General features: G+C 40.4%; 1 protein-coding gene and 1 pseudogene across 2 annotated transcripts in view; one reads left to right on the forward strand and one right to left on the reverse strand.

The window, feature by feature from the left end:
• Nucleotides 1–25,929, reverse strand: part of NPR3 (natriuretic peptide receptor 3) — a 66,165-nt gene that overhangs the window by 28,458 nt on the left and 11,778 nt on the right. For both annotated transcript variants that reach the window (XM_012531652.3, XM_004266026.3), the window contains exon 3: nucleotides 12,637–12,803. In XM_012531652.3, the coding sequence (XP_012387106.2) occupies nucleotides 12,637–12,803 (167 nt within the window). The remainder of the gene's footprint in view (nucleotides 1–12,636; nucleotides 12,804–25,929) is intronic.
• Nucleotides 6,647–7,240, forward strand: LOC105747807 (coiled-coil domain-containing protein 167-like; annotated as a pseudogene).

Consider the following 25,929-nt stretch of genomic DNA (forward strand, 5'->3'; position numbering starts at 1 on the left):
TGAGGCGGTGGCCCCAATCTCTGGTTTTACAACAGAGGAAGCCCTAAGAAGTAAAGGGACCCAGCCAAGGGCCTTCTCAGCCCAAGTCCAGGGTCAGGAGCGCTGTCTTCTCTCCTACAGCTCCTTTCCCAGCTGGATTGCCTTTGGTTCTAGAATAATGCTGTCTGCAACATTGGAGATTACTAGGGAACAGATCCTCTTCAGAGGAGATGGTCTCTACTACCCAAGGTTGCACTGGAAGGTGACTGAGTCCCATGTTGGAACCCTCTATACAAGTTTATGTCTTCCAATGTTTTCACTTTTTTCTGAAGTATTTTGTTGTACAATAAGAGAGTCCTAAGAGATTCTAGAAAGGGTGCAAAATTGCTACCACTGCATTGTGATAAATTACAAATAACCCACCAGGACACAAACAGGTCCCATTATTTTTATGTAAATATTCCATTTTTTAACCTTAAAACTTAGCTTTTTAAAAAATCCACGTTAAAACCTAAACTTCTACTTACACTGGCACCAGGTTTCCTAGATGATATTCCTATACGTGTTCCTTTTTCCAATGACACTGGCATAAGAGCTGTATTAGAAGAAACAGTTTAGCCCTGGACACAGAGTAAAATAAAGTCTTCATACACTAGTACGACAAACCTGTAAAAGAACAAGCCTTTTCTTAGTGAGTATATATTATTGTTCATGTGTGTTGCTTCTGTACAACTGCTTTTGAAGAATCACAGAGGGCAGGCATATCTGTGAGGGTAAGAAAGAAAGCACTGAGCTAATAAATCAAGATTAAGTAGCCACTAGAAGAGAAGCTGTAACCAAGTGGGAATTTCTAAAGAAGCAAGAGCATTCTGGACTAAAAGAAATACACTGACCCCCTCTCTCAAACACACACTCTGTCTCTCCCTTCCTCTTCCTTCTTTGCTTTGAATGTAACCAGATCACCACAACCACCACCACCCCCAAAAAATAAAGATGGCGCCACCATCTCTGCATACTTGCCTGGTACTGAGAGACTTCAGTAAGTCACAACCATTGAAACATACATTCCCTGCAAAATCCCCACTAAAATGACAATGAAATTTTTAAGATGTAAGTTTACCAGTTGAAAGAGTACAGGAAGGAAATAGTAGATGAGGAAAGTCAAAAAAAGTTTGGAAGTTGGAAAGGGGTAGGTGACTCAACAGACCTGAGAAACCTAAATCCAAGTGTGCATGGGAGCGTGACAGGGAATTCCAACAAGAAGCAAAGAACTCCAGTCCAGAGGCTCTAACCTGGAGACACTAGTTACCTCTGGAGGCAGGGATGCAGTGGGGTTGGAAATACTGGGATTAGTTGAAAATCTGTACAAGAAGCACTTAAATGTCAGATCCCCCCACCCCCAAGCCTTAAACAGAGAAGAAACTGTCCCTTCCTATCCAGGCAGAAGACAGGAGATTTATTGTCTGAATATGTTGACACGAAGATCCGACTGGGAGGGTACAAGGCACAGCTGGAGATTGGGTGAAGCATAATACTGAAAATTGAGGTGTAAGTGAAAAGTCCTCAATCCTAAAGGTGAGAGTCCCCCCTTTCTAGGCTCCCAGAATGTAGGGCAGGCTTATGACTCTCAAGAAGTTATTTGGAGGAGAATTATTTATTGAAACTGACCAGCCTAAGAGAAACAACCCTCACATAATCATATTTGGGATAACCCTTTGAAAAAGCCAACTTGACATGTTATCACCCTACAATAAAGTCCACCACTAGACAAGTTCCCATGCACACAGAACTTAGATAAGGATTACCAACAGTTTAAGAAAAGCTTATAATATGAAAGAGAAAGAATTCAAAATGAATATTTTTAGAAAGGAATTTGAAAGAAATAGGCAAGCAGGAAGTAAAAGAAAACTTTAAAAAAATCTCAACAAAGATGAAATATCTGCAATTATATGAAGCACCTTTATTATATGTGCCCTTAGAAAGAAAAAATTATGACAGCCCACCAATTATAAAATGAATCTCAACTTTAGATAAGTTAAAATGTGAACGAAGTATATTCTAGAACTGATGAAAGAGTATACTCAGGAAAAGAAGATATTGCATCCAGGAAACAAGGTCAGTGTGTAATTCTTTTAAAAGAGAACAAAAAAGAGGTCTTGTAAATTAAAAATATGATATCAAAAATTAAAAATTCAGTAGACAGGTTGGAAGATAAAGTTGTGGCAATCACAGAAAATAAAAGAAGTTGGAAGAGTTGAAAAAATGGGGGAACCCAAGGAGAAACACTTCGAGACACATATTAATCAAACTAAGAAAAATTAAATTCAAAGAAAAAATATTAAAAGCAGCAAGGGAAAAGCAAAAAGTAACATACAAGGGAATCCCCATAAGGTTTTCAGCTGACTTTTCAGCAGAAACTGCAGGCCAGAAGGGAGTGGCAGGATATATTCAAAGTAATGAAAGGGGGAAACCTACAACAAAGATTACTCTACCCAGCAAGGATCTCATTCAGATTCAATGGAGAAATCAAAAGCTTTACAGACAAGCAAAACTAAGAGAATTCAGCGTCACCAAATCAGCTTTACGACAAATGCTAAAGGAACTTCTCTAGGCAGGAAACACAAGAGAAGAAAAAGACCTACAAAAACAAACCCAAAACAATAAAGAAAATGGTAATAGGGACATACATATTGATAATTACCTTAAATGTAAACAGATTATATGCCCCAACCAAAAGACACAGACTGGCCAAACGGATACAAAAACAAGACCTATATATATGCTGCCTGCAAGAGACCCACTTCAGACCTAGGGACACATACAGGTAAAGTGAGGGGATGGAAAAAGATATTCCATGCAAATGGAAATCAAAAGAAAGCTGGAGTAGCAATACTCATATCAGATAAACTAGACTTTAAAATAAAGACTGTCACAGAGACAAGGAAGGACACTACATAATGATCAAGGGATCCATCCAAGAAGACATAACAATTATAAATATTTATGAACGCAACATAGGAGCACCTCAATACATAAGGCAAATGCTAACAGCCATGAAAGAAGAAATTGACAGTAACACAATAATAGTGGGGGACTTTAACACTTCACTTACACCAATGGACAGATCATCCAGACAGAAAATAAATAAGGAAACACAAGCTTTAAATGACACAATAGACCAGATAGACTTAATTGACATTTATAGGACATTCCATCCCAAAACAGCAGAATACACTTTCTTCTCAAGTGCACACAGAACATTCTCCAGGATAGATCATATCTTGGGTCACAAATGAAGTTTCAGTAAATTTCTCCTCTCTCAGCAGGAGAAAATTGAAATCATATCAAGCATCTTTTCTGACCACAACACTGTGAGATTAGAAATCAATTACAGGAAAAAAAAAAACTGTAAAAAAAACACAAACACATAGAGGCTAAACAATATGCTACTAAATAGCTAAGAGATCACTGAAGAAATCAAAGACGAAATCAAAAATTATATACAAACAAATGACAATGAAAACACGATGACCCAAAACCTATGGGGTGCAGCAAAAGCAGTCCTAAGAGGGAAGATTAGAGCAATTCAATCCTACCTCAAGAAACAAGAAAAATCTGAAATAAACAACCTAACCTTACACCTAAAGCAATTAGAGAAAAAGAACAAACAAAACCCAAAGTTAGTAGAAGGAAACAAATCATAAAAATCAGAGCAGAAAATAATGAAATAGAAACAAAGAAAACAATAGCAAAAATCAATGAAACTAAAAGCTGGTTCTTTTTATTCTTCAATTTGTTAATATGGTGTATCACATTGGTTGATTTGCATATACCAAAGAATCCTTGCACCCCTGTCCTTCAAAACTAAGGTGAAATTCAACAAAGAAGGAGATTTGATATCCAAGAAAAAGAGGATCCAGTACAGGAGAGAACTAAAGGTTGGTACTGAAGAAAGCAATTACTCTAAACTAGAGCAGGAAGACAAAAGGGGGAAAAAAGAAACGTCATTATCCAAAATTTTTGGCTGAGGGAATAAGAATGAAATAGTGAGAATTACATGGAAGCAAGTAAAAAACCAAGGAAATTACTAACTGCAGAAAAAACAAAAAGCTAGGCAGGAAAAGAAATGTAATCATAGAACACTACATGATTCAGTTGTAAATACATATACATATATATGCATGTCATAATAATAAAAGCTCTATTTTTTTAGCTTCAAATTTTATTTTGTGACTATACCTTTAACTAAAAATTATGTCACAAAATATTGGGAGGATGGGAGGAAAAAGAAGTATTGGTAGAGGAAGAGTGTATAAAGGAGCTAAATCTTTTTCCATTTTACAAAATCACAAAATAATATCAAAATTTTTAATATTCAAAACATCAATATAGATAAGCTATTTTAGAAATATAAAGGGAATCAGCAGAGGCCAATAAAAACGTTAAGGAGGGCTTCCCTCGTGGCGCAGTGGTTGAGAGTCTGCCTGCTGATGCAGGGGACACGGGTTCGTGCCCCGGTCCGGGAGGATCCCACATGCCGCGGAGCGGCTGGGCCCGTGAGCCATGGCCGCTGAGCCTGCGCATCCGGAGCCTGTGCTCCGCAACGGGAGAGGCCACAACAGTGAGAGGCCCACGTGCCGCAAAAAAGGAAAAAAAAAAAAAAAAAAAAAAAAAACGTTAAGGATTATGGCCTCCAAAGAATGGCAGTCAGGAGTGGAGAAGAGCAGAATGGGAGACTTGTGTTTGCCTTAACTCTCAGAGTATTATGAATTCATTTTTAATTCAGTGTGGGTCTTCTTTCATTGTATTCAATCTAGAAAATCATGTATCGTTTTGATTTAAACAACTACAACATCAAGGAAAGAGGGTGAGCTTCACCCAAGGGCAGAGCCAACTGTTAAAGGGCCAGCCAGTGAATGGGTCTCAGAAGTGCCAAACACAATAGGAGAATGGGGCAAAGCCAAGAGTGGGATTTACAGGACCGAGAAGTCAGAGCAGCTGCCAGAGGGGAAAAGAGGTCTCCAACATTGGCTCAGTCTAAACTGAGAAATAGTAGCTGGGACAAAGTTAAGTCTACCTCTTAAAGATCTCATGTGAAAACACTGGTAGTTGTAAAGACTGGACTGACTCCCTAGTTCAGAATGAAGGAATAAATAAATGAATTAGTATCTCTTTCATCTCAGAAATAAAACTAATGGTTTTAGAATATAAGATTAAAAAATGTTAGAGCATTCAGGTGTCTCTTCATTTTCTTCCAGGGGAGTGATTTTTCAATGCAGTCCTGCTTGCACAATGTTGTACCCTATCCGTAGGAATAAATAGGGCTTGGGACAGTAACTGGTCAAATGGTATGCTGACTAACTCTGGTCTAGTTCAATGATTCTTACCTTTTTGTGACATTGACCCCATTAAAAATCAGATGAAGGGTGCTGGCCCCTCTCTCCAGAAATATACACATGTGCCCTTACGTACAAACTTTTGCACAGAACTGTAAAGAGTTAATGCACCCTAACTCAGGAAACCCTCATCCACTTAAAGAGGTCATGGAAAGCTGGATGAATTTGGAGGGAGCCTCCTACTAACGAACTAAGTGAACCCACTCCACCGTGTTTGATTTCATTTCTCTAGAAACATGGATATTTTCACACATGTGCCACATTTGGTCTACTGCAAGATAAACTGTCCAGACTTGTGTGAATGCCATCAGTGTGTCAGAGTGCTGACACTGAAGTGAATGATGTTTCCAATCTGTGCTGGCACAGGAATGCAGCTCTTGTAGCCTCCCAGAGCTCATGGCCATGGATATTTATATACTTGCTCAAGTATTTTTAGGTGATGAAGATCCCACCCAAGATGGGACCATTACATGGTCCAGGATCAAGTTCACAGCCATGGTCCCTGGGGTGCTCAATAAACAGCATCTGCTGATTTAGGAAATGGTGGTTTACACTTCAGAAGAAAACAGGCAAAATAGATCGCTGCAGATGGAGAGGAGACGGAGTCCTAGCCGGACTTTGTCAAGTATGTGAAAGAGTAAAGAGAAACTGATATGTTAAAAGTGTGTGTTTGGGCAGGCAGGGGGCAGGAAAAGGAAGGAAGCGCTCCTGCCTGTGCCGCCTGCCGGGCTCACTTGTAGGGCCTGAGACACTTAATCTTCGGGTCATGGGTTTGCCCCCATATTGGGCACATTGTTGTTAAAAAGGTCAGACTGATGTAGTGGATAAAGAAAGCCACTGACCAGGAGTCAGGGGATGCAACTAATCTTGGCTTGGCCACCACACAGCGCATTCTAAAACCAAATACCAGTGCTCTAGAATTGGAACAATTCGGTGGCAGAGGCCAAACAGCTCCATCCAGACACCCTGGAGTGAGAGCCACTGCACATGTGGGCGACCCAATATAAACCACCAGAGAGCGTCCAGTAATGACTCCGGGAACCCGGCAAGTAACATGACTAAAAAGAAGCTAGAGGACTTCCCTGGTGGCGCAGTGGTTGAGAGTCCGCCTGCCGATGCAGGGGACACGGGTTCGTGCCCCGGTCCGGGAGGATCCCGCGTGCCGCGGAGCGTCTGGGCCCGTGAGCCATGGCCGCTGAGCCGGCGCGTCCGGAGCCTGTGCTCCGCAATGGGAGAGGCCGCGGCAGTGACAGGCCCGCGTACCGCAAAAAAAAAAAAAAAAGAAGCTGGAGAATCTGGGCATCGCTCTAGAGATCGATGGGCTGGAGAAGAAGCTGTCACGTCGGAGGGACCTGGAGGCTGTGAACTCCGGGCTCTACGGGGCGGAGCTGGGCTCAGAGGCCAGGAGGTTTCTGGAGAAGGAGAAAAGCAGCCTGATGAACAAAGCCTCCGACTATGAGAAGGAGCTGCAGCTGCTTCGGCAGGAGAACCGGAAAACATGCTGCTGTCGGTGGCCATCTTCCTCCTTCGGACCCTCATCGACGCCTACTGGACCCTGTGAGCCTGAGATTTCTCCAGTCAGCACAGGCTTCCCCTCAGCGCCGTGGTCACGGCCAAGCAGGCCCGTCAAGCCTCCAGAGGGCCAAGGTACAAGGGCCATTTCTGCCTGACCCAGACATCGCAGCAGGGCTTCCTGTCGGCCCAGCCCCTCTCGCCTCCTGTTCCTGCTGTGGGGCTTGAGTCTCCAGAAGGACTTTGTGCTGGCTTAGCCCAAGGGAAAGGCAGTAAAGACCACCCTGGCTGCAAGACAGAACCCCACCAGAGGAGGCTAGACAGACACTTGGCAAGCACTTGTCTGAGCCACGCTGGGAGTCCCACTGATATCTGACGGCCTCTCCAGTGGGGCTTTACTTCTAACTTCAGATTTCTGATGCCGCCCACTAGAAGGTCTTCAGAATCCCCACTGTAAAAACCCATTACTACCCCCCAGTACCATCTCCCACAGTATAAGTGGATCTGAACTCCTGGCTTTGTGTACCTGATAAGGTCTAAGCACAGGACTCTGTCACCACCCAGCATTGTTGTACTGACTGCAATATAGCGGTTACATTTGGAAAAGCCACCTCACCTCCCTGGGCCTCAGTTTTCACCACTGTACAGGAAGGGGCTTGGATTTGATGTCTTCTGGTCCAGTAATAACCCCAAATAATAAGCATAATAATAATAGATTACATTTATCGGCTGCGTCCTATGTGCCGAGCATACAGTAAGGGGGATGCAAGAGTGAACAGAAACAGACATGGTTGCTGCTCTCATGGAACTTACTGTCTGGCAAAAGAGGCCAACGTTAACTTAAAAAAATCCCACACATAGACGTGTGGTTACAACCAGAGAGGCATGCTATGATAGAAAGGAGCGGAGTGTGTGAGACTCGTCTGGAGTGTCAGGAAAAGACATCCTGAGAGAGTGGTGTTTGAGTTAACTTCTGAAGGATGAGCAGGGGTGCTGGGGAGAACACTGACATGCAGAAGCCTCATAAACATTGGTTACGTTGGCCTGGAATATGAGAAACAAAAGTAAGAGAAATCATGGCTACCATGTATTGAATATTTACTTAGTGCTTGGCATTGTGTTCAATATTATTTACATACAATGCTTGAGTTCTTTCAGTGACCTTGTCAGTTAAAAATTATTTATCCCCATTTTAGAGTCAGTAAACTAAGGCACAGTTTCAGAAACATGCTCAAGACCAAAACAGTAAGACGCAGAGCTAGGTCTGTGAAACCCCACGCCTGCACACTTAACCATCAGGCTATACCATCTCCCAATATAATGGGCCCTATTAAAAGATGATGCATCAGAATAGATAAGGTTTCCACCAGGTTCACTAGTAAAAGGACAAATATACTTTTAAAAATACTATTATAGTACCCAAAGGAATGGCGGAGACACTGTCATAGATACATGTGGTAATAATGAGACAATTACAGTACATGCAACACCCAGAGCCCCAATGATAGCCCAGCCCTAAGCAATCCTATTTTCCATCGCATCGCACACCTGTACCCGCCCAACTACCCACCAGAGATGAGTGAAACAGGAGTGGACTTCCAACCTAGAGAGCCTAATCTACAGGCTGCCAATAGCCTTTGAGACAACCCAGCATGGAAATCTCCACCAAGGCAAACTTGTACAGGTTCAACCACAATTATATTCTCCAAGACATGAACTGGGAAATAGAGGAGTTTAAGACTTGGTATAGAGAGAGAGCAGAGTTATTTCAGGAGTGCAGAGATTATTAAAGTTAGAAAACTCTAGTAATGAAGGTGGTTCAAAGATACAAATGTCCAATTATAAGATAAATATCAATACATTCCAGGGATGAGATGTACAGCAAGATGACCATAGTCAACAATACTGTATTGTATATTTGAAAGTTACTAAGATAGTAGATTTTTATAGTTCTCATCACCAGAAAAAAAATTTGTTTGTAACTATGTGAGATGATCAATGTTAACCAAACTTATTGTGATGATCATTTCTCAATATACACAAATATCAAATCCTTATGTTGTACTTACACTTATACAATGTTATATGTCAGTTATATCTCAATAAAACTGGGGTTCAGGGGGAAAACCCTGGTAATGCAACTCACCACATTATAACAGAATGAAGAAAAAAATCTGATTATTTCAATAGATATAGAAAACGCATTTGATAATATTCAAACACCCCAACCTACACAGGTGATAAAATTCCACAGAACTGAATACCCACGCACATGCACATACACACATAAGTACAAACAAAATTGAGGAAATGTGAGTAAAATTAGTGCATTGTATCAGTGTCAATATCCTGGTTGTGATCTTACATATAGTTTTCCAAAATGTTACCACTGGGGAAAACTAGGCACTATATACGAGGAATGTCTCCATATTGCATCTTAAAACTGCATGTAAATTTGCACTCATCTCAGTTAAAAGTCACTTTAAAAAAAGAGAAGGCAAGAGTTGGAGATGAAGGTAGGGAGAAAGAGAGAAGGAGAGGGAGAACAAGAGAGGGGGAGAAACAAAGCAACATTAATAACAAAATTTGGTAAATTTAAAATATATAATAATAATTTTATTAAAAAATACCATTGCCATTCCATCCTTCTAATGTTTCAGTATAGCCTTATAAAATTTTTTAAGCTCCAAATTTTTGCATCTTGAGAAGATCCCAAGCTTTCCAAAGACACCAACCACATGCTAATCTGATGACTGTGATACTAGCATACATGACATGGGGTCAAGGATATCATTTAGTTTACAATGCCTACAATCAAAAGCTGTGTCCTGACATAGAGAACAGAAATGTGGTCGCCAAGGGGGAGGGGGGTGGGGGAGGGATGGAGTGGGAGTTTGGGGTTAGCAGATGCAAACTAGTATATATAGGATGGATAAACAACAAGGTCTTACTATATGGCACAGGGAACTATATTCAATATCCTGTGATAAACCATAATGGAAAAGAACATGAAAAAGAATATATATATGTATAACTGAATCACTTTGCTGTACAGCAGAAATTAACACAACATTGTAAATCAGCTATACTTCAGTTAAGAAAAAACCTGTGTCCAGATCCTTTCCTAATCTACATTATGTGAATCTTTATGTTTTCTGTGCTATTTTTGTTTCAGTTATCCTAATAAAGGGAATCATTTTGCCAGAACAGAACCTCACCAACAAATAAAAACAAATAAAAGAGAACTTCCACATCTAATAAAGACTCTTTCCCCAAAACCCCACAGTAAACATCACACTTAAATGGTGATGTGAACAGATATGAAATCTGTTACATGCTGTTCCCTTTAAAGTTCAGAACAAGGCAAGGATGCCCACTACCACTACTTATATTCAATACTGTATTGGGATCCTAGCCAGTATCATTAAAAGTTTTAATTTAATTAATTATACTTAATTTAATAGACAATGTAATTAAATATCTCTTGATTAAGCATACTTAAAAGAAGAACTGAAAAGAAACAAAACTGTTACTGTTCACAGGTCTTGTGGTTGTTTAGAAAATGCATGGTAAAACTTTAGAATAGAGTCCACCAAAGTTGCTGGATTTGAGATCCAGTAACAAGGACTGAAGAGCTCACGATGGGTGTCACTAACAGAAATTCTAAGTAGATGAGACAACCCATGAGTTGTCTCAACCCATGAGAAGCAGCAAGAATGAGGAAAGAGCTGAGGCTTAGGATGAAGACCACCAAGCCTTGTTACTCCGCTCCAGCATCTCCCGCTGCAGGAGATCAAGCTCTAGCCTCCGCGAGGCCCCGTATCTCCCTCTTCCGCGATACTCACCACAACCACCTGTCTAAACTAACCTGATAAACGGCTGCAGTGGCACTCAAAAGAGCACAGCTAAAACACACATAACTACGAAAGACAGAGTAAGTCATTATGAGGAGCTCCAATTTCTACATTATCATTTTTATTTATGTATAAAATCCGTTTTAATGATCCCACCATCAGAGGGAAGCGATATTGTAATCTACAACTACAAATAATCTCTAAAGCAGCAGTATTGGATTTGGAATGTATTACGGGTCTTTGGAGTAGGTACACCTTCCAGGGAGATCTTGCCTAGACTACCCTTAAAATAAGATTTAACATTCTGAACACAGGATAACTAATGACCAAGAAGATGTACCTGATAGTGCAATGGAATGCCAACTTTTGCCCACTAAGTATCATCATGTTGGACGACCTGTACCGAAATACTTGAACTTCAACAACCTTAGGAAAGAGGTTAGACAAAAGGACACCATTTCTGAGTTTTTAAACCAGAAAATTAATATGAACCCAGTAAATTAAAGTAACATACAGTGGCATAGGTAAAAGACTTGGATGTTTTCAGTATTGACACAGGCCACCTCTGGCAGAACTACTGAAGAGAACTACAATGTCCTTTGTGTCCTTTCACATTCCTGAGGCAAAAGATTCGGATGATGACAATACTATCATAGGTTTCTGCAAACTTGGGCTCTACTTCTTTCATAATTAAGAACACCCTGCCCAACATGACAGCCACTGGCCCCTTATTGCTACTGAGCACTTGAACTGAATTAAGATACTCTGTAAGGGTAAAATACACACTGGATTTCAAAGACTTCATACAAGCAAAAAATATATACAATCTCAGTCATAATTTTACATTGATTAAATGTTGAAATGATTTTTTTCTATTTAAGTGAAATAAAATGTATTATTAAAATTAATTTCATCTGTTTTTTTTAACGTTTTCTAATGTGGCTACTAAAAACTTTTTAATTACATTTGTGGCTCACATTACATATCTAGAAGACAGTGTTAATTTAGAAAGTCAAAAGGTATTTTAAATGATACGTGTATAATATATAAATCGCATTTAAGACATTAATGCATGTTTATAAGACACTTTGTATGTCATTTGGTAGCAAATTCCTATAAAGATAGGCATGATCTTATAACAATAGTACAAAAGAGGCACCATTCATTGAGTTCCAACTTTTTGACCTGACAGTGCTAAAGACTTCAGCTAGATTATCTGTAACCCTCCCATCCTCATCTGAATGAGGGAGACTGAGGAATCTGCCCCAGATCACACAGCTAGGTGTCCCTCTACTTAATCCTGAGCCTGGCCTGAGCTCCTGACTCCAGTCCACTCTTGGAAGAGGCATGAGTAACAACCTCACTAATGGTGTGCGACACTCTGGAATACTTCAGTAGGGAACAGCCTGCAGCAGAAGGAGGCGACAACACGGCCACAAAAGAGAGAAGCAGACTGGCCACGAAGCTAAGACAGATTGCCAAAAGAAGGAGCCTTCTAAAATCCAAAATACCTTCCTCACCAAGCTCTGGAAAAATCAGGCATGCAAAACTTTGGCAATCCTTCATCCGTCTTCTCCTCCAACACGCTCCTAGCAGAATAGGTGATGGAAGTCTCCAGATCTCTGCTCAGCATGACCACAAGTACCCACAGAAAGCAATTTCCCTTCCTTCAGCAGCGGGCAAAGTGTAAGTGAAGCGTGGGGTGATGGGCGCCTGGTGGGGAGGAGGGAGGAGAGCTGGCCAGAAAAAAAAAAAAAAAAAAAAACACAGGAAGCAAGAGTGACATTCAGACGAGAACCTAGGAATGGTTCAGAACAGGACGCTTTATCACACCTGATTTAATTCGAAGACTGTTTTCAGGATGCGAAGGTCTAGACTCATAATCAGTTACTTACGTAATCCTCCTCACTGAGCCCTTGCTTCTCAACAGAACTTTTCACCTCCATGGAAAACTTCTCAAACTCAGGTTTCACTGTCCTCAGTAGAGTGATTGTTTGGAGGGATGAGTACGCCTGCTTAGCTTCAAAGTCGTGTTTGTCTCCTCTCTTCCATGAGCCATCTCCTACGGGAGAAGGAAAAATATTTACAATTCCAAGCCAGTCACCATAAAGGGGCCATTCTCCCTTTCCAACTGCGAAGTGTCTCTACATGTTTCTTTTGGTGGCTGGGGCAGGAGGTATTGTCACAGTTTTGCACTTGGATAGAAAGTGACAATGTCAAGATCCTCAAAGGAGAAGAACACGTGTTCCTTGAAATGTGAGGCAGAAACAAAAGCACTGTTGGGTTCATTGCCTTATAATAACCCTGTAACTAATTTTCAGCCCCCGAGAATTGCAGCACTGCAGGAGTAAGCAGTAGGTCTATTCCTTTCCATTCACACTTAGTTTTTAATATTTTTTAATCAACTCTGGAGGTCAACCAAGATGTTACTGCGCTACAGTAAACCCGACACTATGTAGATGTGGAAGGCAGGGATGGCTACGTACGACAACACGAGTATTATAAAGTTGGTGCTAAAAGGAAAAGGTTTGAGGGCTTCCCTGGTGGCGCAGTGATTGAGAGTCCGCCTGCCGATGCAGGGGACACGGGTTCGTGCCCCGGTCCGGGAAGATCCCACATGCCGCGGAGCGGCTAGGCCCGTGAGCCATGGCCGCTGAGCCTGCGCGTCCGGAGCCTGTGCTCCGCAATGGGAAAGGCCCCAACAGTGAGAGGCCCGCGTACCGCCAAAAAAAAAAGGTTTGAGATTATTGATATTTCTTGAAATGTTTCTCGAATCTCTTCAGACTGAAAAGTAGCTTAGGTGAACTTGAGGATTTATATCTCTCTAGTGCTGGCAACATCAAAAAGATTATTTATTGGACAAGTCGATCTGTGCATCAATAGTAATAAAATAAAAATTGCTAACATTTATTGAGTGTATATATATATATGTATATATATATTATAATAAAAGCTTAATTATTGAACACTTTATATTTATAAACTCATTTAATCCTCACAAGATCCCGTGACTGTGGGTACAATTATCCTCTCTATTTTACAGATGAGGAAACTGAGGCATTCAGAAGCTGGGTACCCCGCTGCTTCACAGCTCTCCCTTTCACAAAAGCAAAGGCAAATTACATGGATAAGAATCATTCCTCTTCTCTTTATTATTTCATTTTTGAGAAAACATGTGGCTTGCAGGACCCCAAAAGGAAACATGGACCTCTAACTTTTGACCATAATAATAATAATTCTGTGAATTATCATTATGAGTTCTTGAGATCTCTGCAAATACAACAAGGCATTCAACCAGCTGGAGTCCAACATCACAGTCATTTGTTTGCCCTGAGCCCAGAGTCCAGTGCAGATGCCCAGAGTCCAGCGGCTAAGAGAAGATGCTTCTGGAATGTGCAGCCAGGGCTCCATGGCCCTTGCTCTACTCTTACAGAAAAAGTTCAGTTAGGAGCTGGTGGTTTTGGAATTTCTATCATAGCTTAAATCAGACAAACATGGATTAACTGAACTACGTGCAAGTTTCTGTGACAGCCAGCACAGTGGGCACCATAAACGTTTTGAACAGTCTCCACCACTTCAAGAGGGGGATTCAGAGATGGGCATGTAAACACCTGAAGTCATTACAGGGTAACAGTTAGCTTACTATGCGGGGCGGGCGGTGGTACATGGAAACCACGCAGAGTACAGAGGAAGAGGTAACCAGCTCCAAAGAGGGAAATTTCATGCCAGGAGGAGGCATCAGCCTGGCCCTAAATGTGTGAATAGGATTTTAATAAGAGGAGAAGGGGATGGAAAAGCATGCTTGGCAGAATCTACGGCACGGGCAGAGGTGCAAATGTGCATGACATCCAGTGGGCAGCTGGGAACCTCTGTCTGGAGCATGAGAAAAGGCAGAGACAAAGAATTTGTTTGTGGAGGCATCTGTTTAATCATAATCCTAAAAATAGCAGCCATTTATTAATTGCTTAGTATGTGCCAGGGAGCTGTTAAAAGATAAATAAGACAGAGTCAAGGACAGAATTCATTAAGAGCTCGATCCATTCGCAATGAGCACAAGAGTAAATTTCAAGCCACTGAACAAAACTTGATGAAGTCCTCCTCCTCCACTATGAAACCTCCCAAACCCCAGGGAGGCCACAGCTATGCCGGCGCTTGCTCAGAGGGCAAGCGAGCTGTGTGGCACTGTCATCTGCCAGGGCCAACCCCTCTGGGTGCTGAAGACATGGACAACACAGCCTTCTGTCAAGAGGCCAAATCCATTTGCCAGCAAGACCCCAAATTCTAAGAATGTCCATCTTCAACCCATGAAGGAACCCATTTCTTCTAGGTGTGCAATCCACATGTATTGATTCTTTTTTAATTGACTCGAGGTATCAAGAATCAGCAGGAATGGTGTTTCTTAGGCAATGAGGGTCAGAGTTTCTCGGCTTTGAGTAAGAGAACCCTCCAGGCACAAGAAAGGAAATAACCCTATAGGGTATTATGCTGTGTAATTCACATAGAACTGGAAACAGCAACTATCTTAGTTACTAATATGGAAAAAACTTTTTTTTTTTATCTTGAAAGAAGTGAAATACAGTACAATAAATCTGTCTACCACAATCTAAAAGGTAATGATCTTGGGGTTTCGTTTTCTAGAAAAAAAGAAGGGACTTCCCTGGCGGTCCAGTGGTCAGGGGGCATGGGTTTGAATCCCTGGTCGAGGAACTAAGATCCCACACTACCGTGTGGCACGGCCAAAAAATAAAAACAAACAAAAATTTTAAAAAAGAAAGAAAGAAGAGTGGAAACAAAAGTGCTTAGTAAATGTAAGCCAAACTAAATAGGTATCTAGTCACAACCATAACCGATACTATGACTTCCTGCTTTGTGTGTGTTTCTTATTGTACTGTGTCAGTAACCTCTCAGGGCCACTGAACCCTAGGAAAAGCAGAGGTCGGCTTGGCATGATGCCCCATCAGTGGGGACAAGTTTAATTCAGCAGACACTGGGTGCCTCTGGAGATCTACGCGCGGAACAGAAGAATGACATGATCAGACTCATGCCTTGGGAAATAGCAATGGATTAGACTGGGAGACGCTGAGGGTTCACAGCCACAGTAACCCAGGCAAGGGGTTACCAGAGGTTATATGTGGGAAGTCACACCCCCCCAAAAATTGAACATGGCTCTCCGGGTGGTTAGAATTACAGGCATCTTTTCTTTTCTTTTCTTTTTTTATGTGTTTTTCTGACTTTAGCAAATTTTCAGCAGTATATTTACTGCTTTTATAATCATAAAAAGAGGGAGGGCCCTTGAGAATGAATGCAGAGGGCTGTGCAAGAGGAATCTGAAGACTCTACAAGAGTGAGGGAGTGAACGACAGCCGAGAGGGACGCGCGTCACCAGTGATGCCAGAGGGGAAAAGCAAATGGTTGTCAGAAGAAATAGCAGAGCCAGAGGGAGGAGGAGGGGTTACGTGGACACGGAAATGACAGTGATATCAGTTAGGGTCATGGTCAATCCAAGGTGACTGACTACAGAGCACCCAAGGGGCAGCACCAGGCTGGGGTTGGAAAGAGGGGTCTGAAGCCAGCAAGAGAAGTGAGGGCTAGAGAGAATGCTGGCTGTCGCGTCCATATGTCTTATACTTAGTACCCAGAAGCAGAGGGCGGAGGGTGAGCACACACACTTTGGGGACGCTGTTTTTAGTGGGCAAAGGACTAAAAGGAGACAGAAGAGCTAAGAGAAAGCCCGAAGAATGCTGTACCACCAAAGCTAAGAAAAACAGGGTTTCCGGAAAGAAATGGGCGGAAACAGTACGGCAAGGACTAGAGCTGTATATAGCTCTACTGTAGCAGCCACTAGCTCCATGGGTGACTGCTTACCTTTCAATTACTGAAGATTAAATAAAATTTCAGTTTCTCACTCGCACTGGCCACATTTTAAATGTGCAATAGTCACATGTGGCCAGTGGCTCCTGTACTGGGCAATACAGTAGGACACAGCCAGCATCATAGAAAGTTCCCCTGGACAACACTGCTTTAGAGGCATGTAGGCACAGTCTGCACTAAGGCTGATGGCTTTGGTGATGAGAAGGTCAGCGGCGACCTAACACTCTCAGAGGAGTGGTGGGTCTTGTTGTCATACTCTTACAATGGTCCTGAACAAGGGATTAAGAAGAGGAGAAAGAAGTCGGCTAATGAGAAGTAGGGCAGAGAAGGTGATGCTTGCAGTTGCTTCAGGAATAAGGGAAAGTGAATTTGCTTTCTTTGTTTGGTTTGGTTTTAAACATCATGGAGCCCCAAGCTCGCATTTAGAGTGAGAAGGGTACAGAATATTTGTGAAAGAGGAAATAACCTGTTCAGCACCAAGCCCTGTGCTTGGCAATCCTGCGGCCAGGGAGCTGGCAAGAGCCGGCAGTACTGGGATAACTGTGTCATCCTGTAGCTCTCAGTACTTACCGAGGACCCAGCACATAGAAAGCCTTCGGTAAATGTGTGCTGAATGACGGAGCTGAGACATCACAGACTACATCCAAAAAATGATGCCTGGAGTACACCTGGGCTGGCTGCAGAGTACGTGGCTCTTGCCCTCTGGAAGCCAATTAAGTGAGACAAAAGGATTGACCACCCTGCCTCACCCCAACCTCTCCAAATACCCAGGAGTTACCTGCTTGCCTTGAGCGAGGCTGGTCCAGATTCTCCCATCAGTGATAACAGCACCACTTACTGAGCGATGCCATTGTGAATGGCTTTGCCTGGAGCATTTCATTTTTTAATCCTAATGAAAACTCTATGAGGAATATTTAAGTATGATCCCCATCTTACAGATAAGGAAACTGAGGCTCAAGGAGATTAACATGCCCGAAGTCACTTGGTTAATAAGTAGAAGCAGGATTCAAACGCAAGCCAGCCTCCAAACTCCAGTGCGGTGCCTGCTCTTCATTCATCTCATCAAAGTTTGGTGTGTTCTAAGATTTAAAACTTCAAATTCAGTGGAGGACAAGAATGTTAAAAATAAAAGTAACAGAGGAAGAAAGATCAGAGGAAGAAGTGTCTAAACGTGGTTTAACAACTCTTACAGTTGAAAGACTGTGTGAGAATTCCTTCTCTTTTCTCATTACCCTAAACTGACTATAACAGGAATATATCACTTTAATAGCAAAATATAAATCCAACCCTTCCCCAGTTTTTCTGCCATTTTTCTACTTTTAGCGAGTCAAGTAATTTATGTGCATGACCAGCCCTGGAATTCTCCCATCCTCACCTTACTGAGTGCTTCTGTGTTCTCAGGAAGTCAGGAAAGCTCTACAATAACCTTACAGTCCCAGACAAGATTGCGCAAATGACTTTCCACCTAACTTACATCCAAAGAACATAATGCCAGCGAATGAAAATGCCAACAGGTGCTATTCAAAACCCTGCAGCGCAATATATATCATCTTCACTCTGGATTTTTTTAAAACCTCTCCTTTCAATCTTATTTTCCATCACTTGAATTCCCTCATAATACATTCAGAACTCCTGTAACAATATAATTGGGGCAGATCTGAGAATTTTTCTGAGTGCTCACCAAGACAATCTAATAATCAGTAAATATGGACACGCTATCAATATGTTTTCTTAAAAAACCAATCTCAAGTATTATTTAAAACAGAGCCTTTTTCTAGAACTGGTGTAGACTTTGATGTGAGGAAGCACAGGGAGAAGAGGATGTTGGAGAAATTTTCAGGATAATATATCTGATTCTTAGAGTATAAAAATCTCAGAGAAAGTCCTTTATGAGTGACAGACACCAGAACCTTGGTCTAGGTCACTGTGCCTGCCATAAGATTCTATTTACTGCTTCTACTCTGAAGAGGAAAAGTGCTTCAGGGTCTGCGGCAAACCTCCCTACATCCATTCTCTCTGTTACTCCCTTAGTAACAGATTCCTGAATTGATGTGGGGTAGCAGTGAGCCCAGCTAAAAGCACACATTTCCTGGCCCCCCTCTCAACCACGGGTAGCAAATGATACGTAAGCGAAAGTTAATGAGTGGGGCTTCCAGAGAGCCCTTCAAACAGAACTGAGTCAACTGAAAAGGATCTCTTTTTGCCTCTCATCTTTCCCCTTCTGTCTTGCCTAGAATTAAGACACAATCCCTGGAATCCTAGCCACTATCTCATGATCTTGAGGATGGATGCCATTCACTAGGATTGAGGGAGTAGAAAACAAGAAGAAGCTTGGGTCCCTGATGACATTATGGAACCATCATTCTGCCCTGGACTGCCCACCTCTGCACTTCTTACAATTGAGAGAATAAACCTCTACATTTGTTTAAATTACTATAGCTGGAAGTCTTGGTTATTTGCAGGCAGATATAATTCCTAATGCACCCAGGTCCTTAGGATGTACTAGATAAAAGTTGACTAATTGGGTAACAAAAAAATGTATGGCCTAGGGCTTCCCTGGTGGTGCAGTGGTTGAGAGTCCACCTGCCGATGCAGGGGACACGGGTTTGTGCCCCGGTCCGGGAAGATCCCACATGCCACAGAGCGGCTGGGCCCGTGAGCCATGGCCGCTGAGCCTGCGCGTCCAGAGCCTGTGCTCCGCAACGGGAGAGGCCACAACAGTGAGAGGCCCACATACCACACACACAAAAAAAAAAGTATGGCCTAAATCAAGCTATATAACTGCACCATAAGAAAATGTACAAACTTATCACTTTTAAAGTACTATATGTAATGGTCAAAGTAAACTAAAATTAATAGTAAATATAGTGAACATTTACTAAGCACTCATCATGTTCCAAGCAGTTTTCTGTTTCTCTCACATACACCACCTCAGTTATTACTCAGCCTGATGCCATGAGATAAGTACTATTATTATCATTAGAAGAAACTAAGACTTGCAGGGGAAGGGCAGGGTTATGTCAGTTTGCCAAGAGCTAGTACATGGCACAGACTCTCAGGCAGGCTGACAGCCGAGCGCAAAGCCTAAGCAACCAGGCTGTAAAAGGGAAAAGAAAGGGGATATAATCAGAAAAACCCTGACACCACAGAAATACAAAGGATCATGAGACACTACTGTAAGCAACTGTATGCCAATAAAATGGACAACATGGAAGAAATGGACAAATTCTAAGAAAGGTACAATCTCCCAAGACTGAACCAGGAAGAACAGAAATATGACCAGACCAGTCACAAGCACTGAAATTGAAACTGTTATTTAAAAACTCCCAACAAACAAAAGCCCAGGACCTGATGGCTTCACAGGCGAATTCTATCAAACATTTAAAGAAGAGCTAATACCTATCCTTCTGAAACTGTTCCAAAAAATTGCAGGGGAAGGAAAACTCCCAAACTCATTCTATGAGCTCACCATCACCCTGATACCAAAACCAGACAAAAATGTCACAAAAAAAGAAAATTACAGGCCAATATCACTGATGAACATAGATGCAAAAATCCTCAACAAAATACTAGCCATCTGAATCCAACAATACACTAAAAGGATCATATACCATGATCAAGTGGGATTTATCCCAGGGATGCAAGGATTTTTCAAAATCCACAAATCAATCAGTGTGATACACCACATCAACAAATTGAAGAATAAAAACCATATGAGCATCGCAATAGATGCAGAAAAAGTTTTTGACAAAATCCAGCCCCATTTATGATAAAAACTCTATAGAAAGCGGGCACAAAGGGAATATACCTCAACATAATAAAAGCCATATATGACAAAACTACAGTTAATATCATACTCAATGGAGAAAAGCTGAAAGCATTTCCTCTAAGATCAGGAACAAGACAAGGATGTCCACTCTTGCTACTTTTATTCAACATAATTTTGGAAGTCCTAGCTATGGCAATCAGAGAAGAAAAAGAAATAAAAGGAATCCAAATTGGAAAAGAAAAGTTAAACTGTCACTGTTTGCAGATGACATGATACTATATGTAGAAAATCCCAAAGATGGTACCAGAAAACTACTAGAGCTCATCAATGAATTTGGTAAATTTGCAGGTTACAAAATTAATTAATACACAGAAATCTGTTGCATTCCTATACACTAACAACAAAAGATCAGAAAGAGAAATTCAAGAAACAATCCCACTTACCATCACATCAAAAAGAATAAAATACTTAGGAATAAACCTACCTAAGGTGACAAAAGACCTGAACTCTGAAAACTATAAGATGCTGATGAAAGAAATCAAAGAAGACACAAACAGATGGAAAGATATACCATGTTCTTGGATTGGAAGAATCCATACTGTCAAAATGACGATACTACCCAAGGGAGTCTGCAGATTCAATGCAATCCCTATCAAATTACCAATAGCATTTTTCACAGAACTAGAACAAAAAAATGTTAAAATGTTTATGGAGACACAAAAGACCCTGAACAGCTAAAGCAATCTTGAGAAAGAAAATGGAGCTGGAGGAATCAGGCTTCCTGACTTCAGACTATATTACAAAGCTATAGTCATCAAAACAGTATGGTACTGGGCTTCCCTGGTGGCACAGTCATTAAGAATCCGCCTGCCAATACAGGGGACACGGGTTCGAGCCCTGGTCCGGGAAGATCCCACATACCGTGGAGCAACTAAGCCCATGCGCCACAACTGAGCCTGTGCTCTATAGCCTGCAAGTCACAACTACTGAGCCCATGAGCCTAGAGCCCATGCTCCACAACAAAAGAAGCCACCGTGATCAGAAACCTGCACACTGCAACGAAGAGTAGCCCCAACTCACCACAATAGAGAAAGCCCACGCACAGCAACGAAGAACCAATGCAGCCAAAAATAAATAAATTTTTTAAAAAAACAGTATGGTACTGGCACAAAAATAGAAATATAGATCAATGGCATAGGATAGAAAGCCCAGAAATAAACCCACACTCCTATGGTCAATTAATCTACAACAAAGAAGTCAAGACTATACAATGGGGGAAAGACAGTCTCTTTAATAAATGGTGCTGGGAAAACTGGACAGCTACATGTAAAAAAAATGAAATTAGAACACTCTTTAACACCATACACAAAAATAAGCTCAAAATGGATTAAAGACCTAAATGTAAGACTGAACACTATAAAATTCTTAGAGAAAACATAGGCAGAACACTCTCTGACATAAACTGCAGCAAGATTTTTTCTGATCTGTCTCCCAGAGTAATGGAAATAAAAACAAAAATAAACAAATGGGACCTAATTTAACTCAAAAGCTTTTGCACAGCAAAGGAAACCATAAATAAAACAAAAAGACAACCCACAGATTGGGAGAAAATATTTGCAAATGATGTGACCAACAAGGGATTAGTCTCCAAAATTTACAAACAGCTCAAGTGGCTTAATATCATCAAAACAAACAACCCAATCAAAACATGGGCAGAAGACCTAAATAGACATTTCTCCAAAGAAGACATACAGATGGCCAAGAGGCACATGAAAAGACGTTCAACATCGCTAATTACTAGAGAAATGCAAATCAAAACTACAGTGAGATATCACCTCACACCAGTCAAAACAGCTATCATCAAAAAATCTACAAAAAATAAATGCTGGAGAGTGCGTGAAGAGAAGGGAACCCTCCCACACCGTTGGTGGGAATGTAAATTGGTACAGCCACTGTGGAGAACTGTATGGAGGTTCCTTAAAAAACTAAAAATAGGACTACCATATGATCCCTCTATCCCACTCCTGGGCACATATACAGAGAAAAACATGGTCTGAAAGGATACATGCACCCCAATGTTCATTGCAGCACTGTTTACAATAGCCAAGACATGGAAGCAACCTAAATATCCATCGACAGAGGAATGGATAAAGAAGATATGGCACATATATACAATGGCATATTACTCATTCATTAAAAAGGATGAAATAATACCATTTGCGGCAACATGGATGGACCTAGAGATTGTCATACTGAGTGAAGTAAGTCAGACAGAGAAAGAGAAATATCATATGATGTCACTTATATGCAGAATCTAAAAAGAAATGATACAAATGAACTTATTTACAAAACAGAAACAGACTCACAGACTTAGAGAACGAACTTATGGTTACCAGAAAGAAAGGGTCGGGGGAAGGGATAGTTACCGAGTTTGGGATTGTCATGCACACACCGCTATATTTAAAATGTATAACCAACAAGGACCTACTGTATAGCACAGGGAACTCTGCTCAATATTATGTAACAACCTAAATGGGAAAAGAATTTGAAAAAGAATAGGCACGTGTATATGTATAACTGAATCACTTTGCTGTACACCTGAAATTATCACAACATTGTTAATCAACTATACTGCAATATAAAGTAAAAAGTTTTAAAAAATAAAATAAATAAATTTTTAAAAATTTGAAAAAAGAAAAACCAAGGATTTGGTAGATTGTATCAGAGCACATTGTATAACTCCATGCAATTCAGTTTTCAAGAAGCAGAAAAACTGAACTAATGGAAAAATAAGTTTTAAAAAGTTGTCCCAAAAATCACCAACAATAAGTCATACATACATAAAGCCAATAGTAAGTCATATACCTATGTATATACATATACATGACTTCTTATGCACTCGTATTTTGCACTGAGAAGGATACAGCACCACTTTTGTAGTATTCTTGCCAAAAATGTGTAAACTCAACTTATCATTTGAAAACACCAGATAAATCCAAATTGAGAGACATTCTACAAAATAACAGACTTATCCAAAGTGTCAGGTCATAAATAACAAGGAAAGGTTGAAGAACTATCACAGACTAGAGAAGATTAAGAAGACACACAACTGGGCTTCCCTAGTGGCGCAGTGGTTGAGAGTCCGCCTGCCCATGCAGGGGACGCGGGTTCGTGCCCCGGTCCGGGAGGATCCCACATGCCGCGGAGCGGCTGGGCCCGTGAGCCATGGCTGCTGAGCCTGCGCATCCGGAGCCTGTGCTCCGCAACGGGAGAGGCCACAACTGTGAGAGGCCCGCGTACTGCAAAAAAAACAAACAAACAAACAAAAAGAAAACACACAACTAAATAGATTGGATCCTGGAACAGAAAAAGAGCATTCGGAGGAAACGTAGTAAATTTCAAATAAAGCCTGTAGTTTAGTCAGTAGTATTGTACTAATGTTAATTTTCTTATTTTGATAATTGTACTATGCCCATTTAAATTGTTAACATTAGAGGAATCTGGGCAAAAAGTATACACAAACTCTATTTTTTTTAAAGTTCTCTGTACATCTAAAATTATTTCAAAATAGATTTGTTTTTCAATTTTCCAAAAATTACCTCTGAAAAGAAGTTAGGTCCAGATCGAGAGTTGAATTGTTTCAAGGAATATTCTTATGGTATATAAACTGTTCTAGAGCATAAAAACAATGGAAAGTGTCCCAATTAATTTTATAAAGCTAATATTAACCTGATATTAAAATCTGACAATACCACCTGAATGCAAGAAAACTGTCTAATCTCATGAGTATAGATTCAAAAATCGTAAATAAAACACTAAAAAGTTAAAATCAGCAATACATCTAAAAAAAATCATGACAAACTATGCTTAATTCCAAGAATACTATAATGGCTCAATACTAGGAAATTTATTAAAAGTACAGATAAAATATATTTGATAACACTCATACTCACTTCCAATTTTTAAAACCACACTTCATAAACTAAAGAATATTTTAACATCTACTTCTGACAAGATATTAGAAATTAAGTATCACCATTGTTATATAATATTATTCTAGAGGCTACGGCCAATGCAGTAAGAAAAGAAAGATAAATATAACATTCAACTATCAAAATGGAGGCATAACTATTGTTATTATTTGAAAGTGATTAAGAAAATCTATTAGAACAGAGGATTTAATATGTGGAATTCTTGTTTTCTATATAACGACTACAGTTACAAAATGTAATAGGAAAAGATCATGAACATAATAAAAACCAAAAAACATAAAATGTCTAAGAATGAACTCAGCAAGAATGGTGCAGAATTCAAATAAAGAAAACTGCAAAACTCTGCTTACGGACATAAAAAGAAATTCAAATAAATAAAATAATTTAAAAGTTAGATGATACAGGGTTGACAGAGATACAGGAAAACAAAATATCTCATACACCATTGCAAAAATGTAAATTGGCAAACCTCTTTAAAGGACAACTTTGGCAATATCTATCAAAATTTAAATGCATGTAACATTTGACCCAGAATTCTACTTCTAGAAGTTTGTCTTACAGATTACACACACATACATATGTGTGTATGTATGTGCACACATGAATGCACATGGCAAGACAACTCAATATAGCATTGCTCTTACAGCAAAAAGCTGGAAACAACATAAATATTAAAAAACAAAAGACTGATTAAGAAAGATGGCATATCAGCATTATAAAATACTATGTATCCATGCAATAGATAGTATGATCATTTTATTGAACATTTTTCATAAATATATAATTTTTAATAAAATAGACAAGACGGACATCTAAATATTATCAATGTACCTTTATCTGCATGGCAGAGTTTCAGTAACTTATTTTCTTCCCTATGCTTTTCTATGTTTCTCAAATTTTCTGTAATACTTGTGTATTGTAATGAGCAGGGAAAAGTAATGCAAGCTCTATCCGTGGATGAAAGGAATTCCAGTACCTAATTTGTACTTGCGCACTTATAATATGCATTCACATGCATTGCCTCAAAATGCTATGCTTGCAGTAGCCAACTTGCAAAACTCAGAATAAATTTTTTTCATTTTTCACCAGTCTCTACCACTGTCTCAATGAATTCAATACTGTAACCAATGATGTAATTACATTCTGATCTTGGGTCAAGAAGCAAAACTGCCACTCTGCTTGTGTAAAGATAGGGGGAAAGACAGTGATGGGAGCAAGCAGGGGAAAACTGGGTGTTTATCCTGCAAGCCTCAAATCTTCAATTTTATCCGCTACAGGAAGAGAGGTTACTTTTGATTCAACAACTTTGCTTTATTCCCGTGAGAAGTATGATTCATTATGTTTATACACAATGATCTACTGCTTAAGTAAGCCAGGAGCTTATCAGAGCAGGAAACTGAGGCATATGCTTTAAGGTTTAGATCCCATCTAACTATATCTCGACCATGATAACTGAGAAGTGGAGCTCAGCATGAACATGCTGTTCGTGATACACACACTTACAGTTCCCCTGTAACTGCCAACGTGCAGTACTTGAGAAAATGGTCCATAGCCCT

The sequence above is a fragment of the Orcinus orca genome, chromosome 3, assembly GCF_937001465.1.
Source record: "Orcinus orca chromosome 3, mOrcOrc1.1, whole genome shotgun sequence".
Taxonomy (NCBI): Eukaryota; Metazoa; Chordata; class Mammalia; order Artiodactyla; family Delphinidae; genus Orcinus; species Orcinus orca.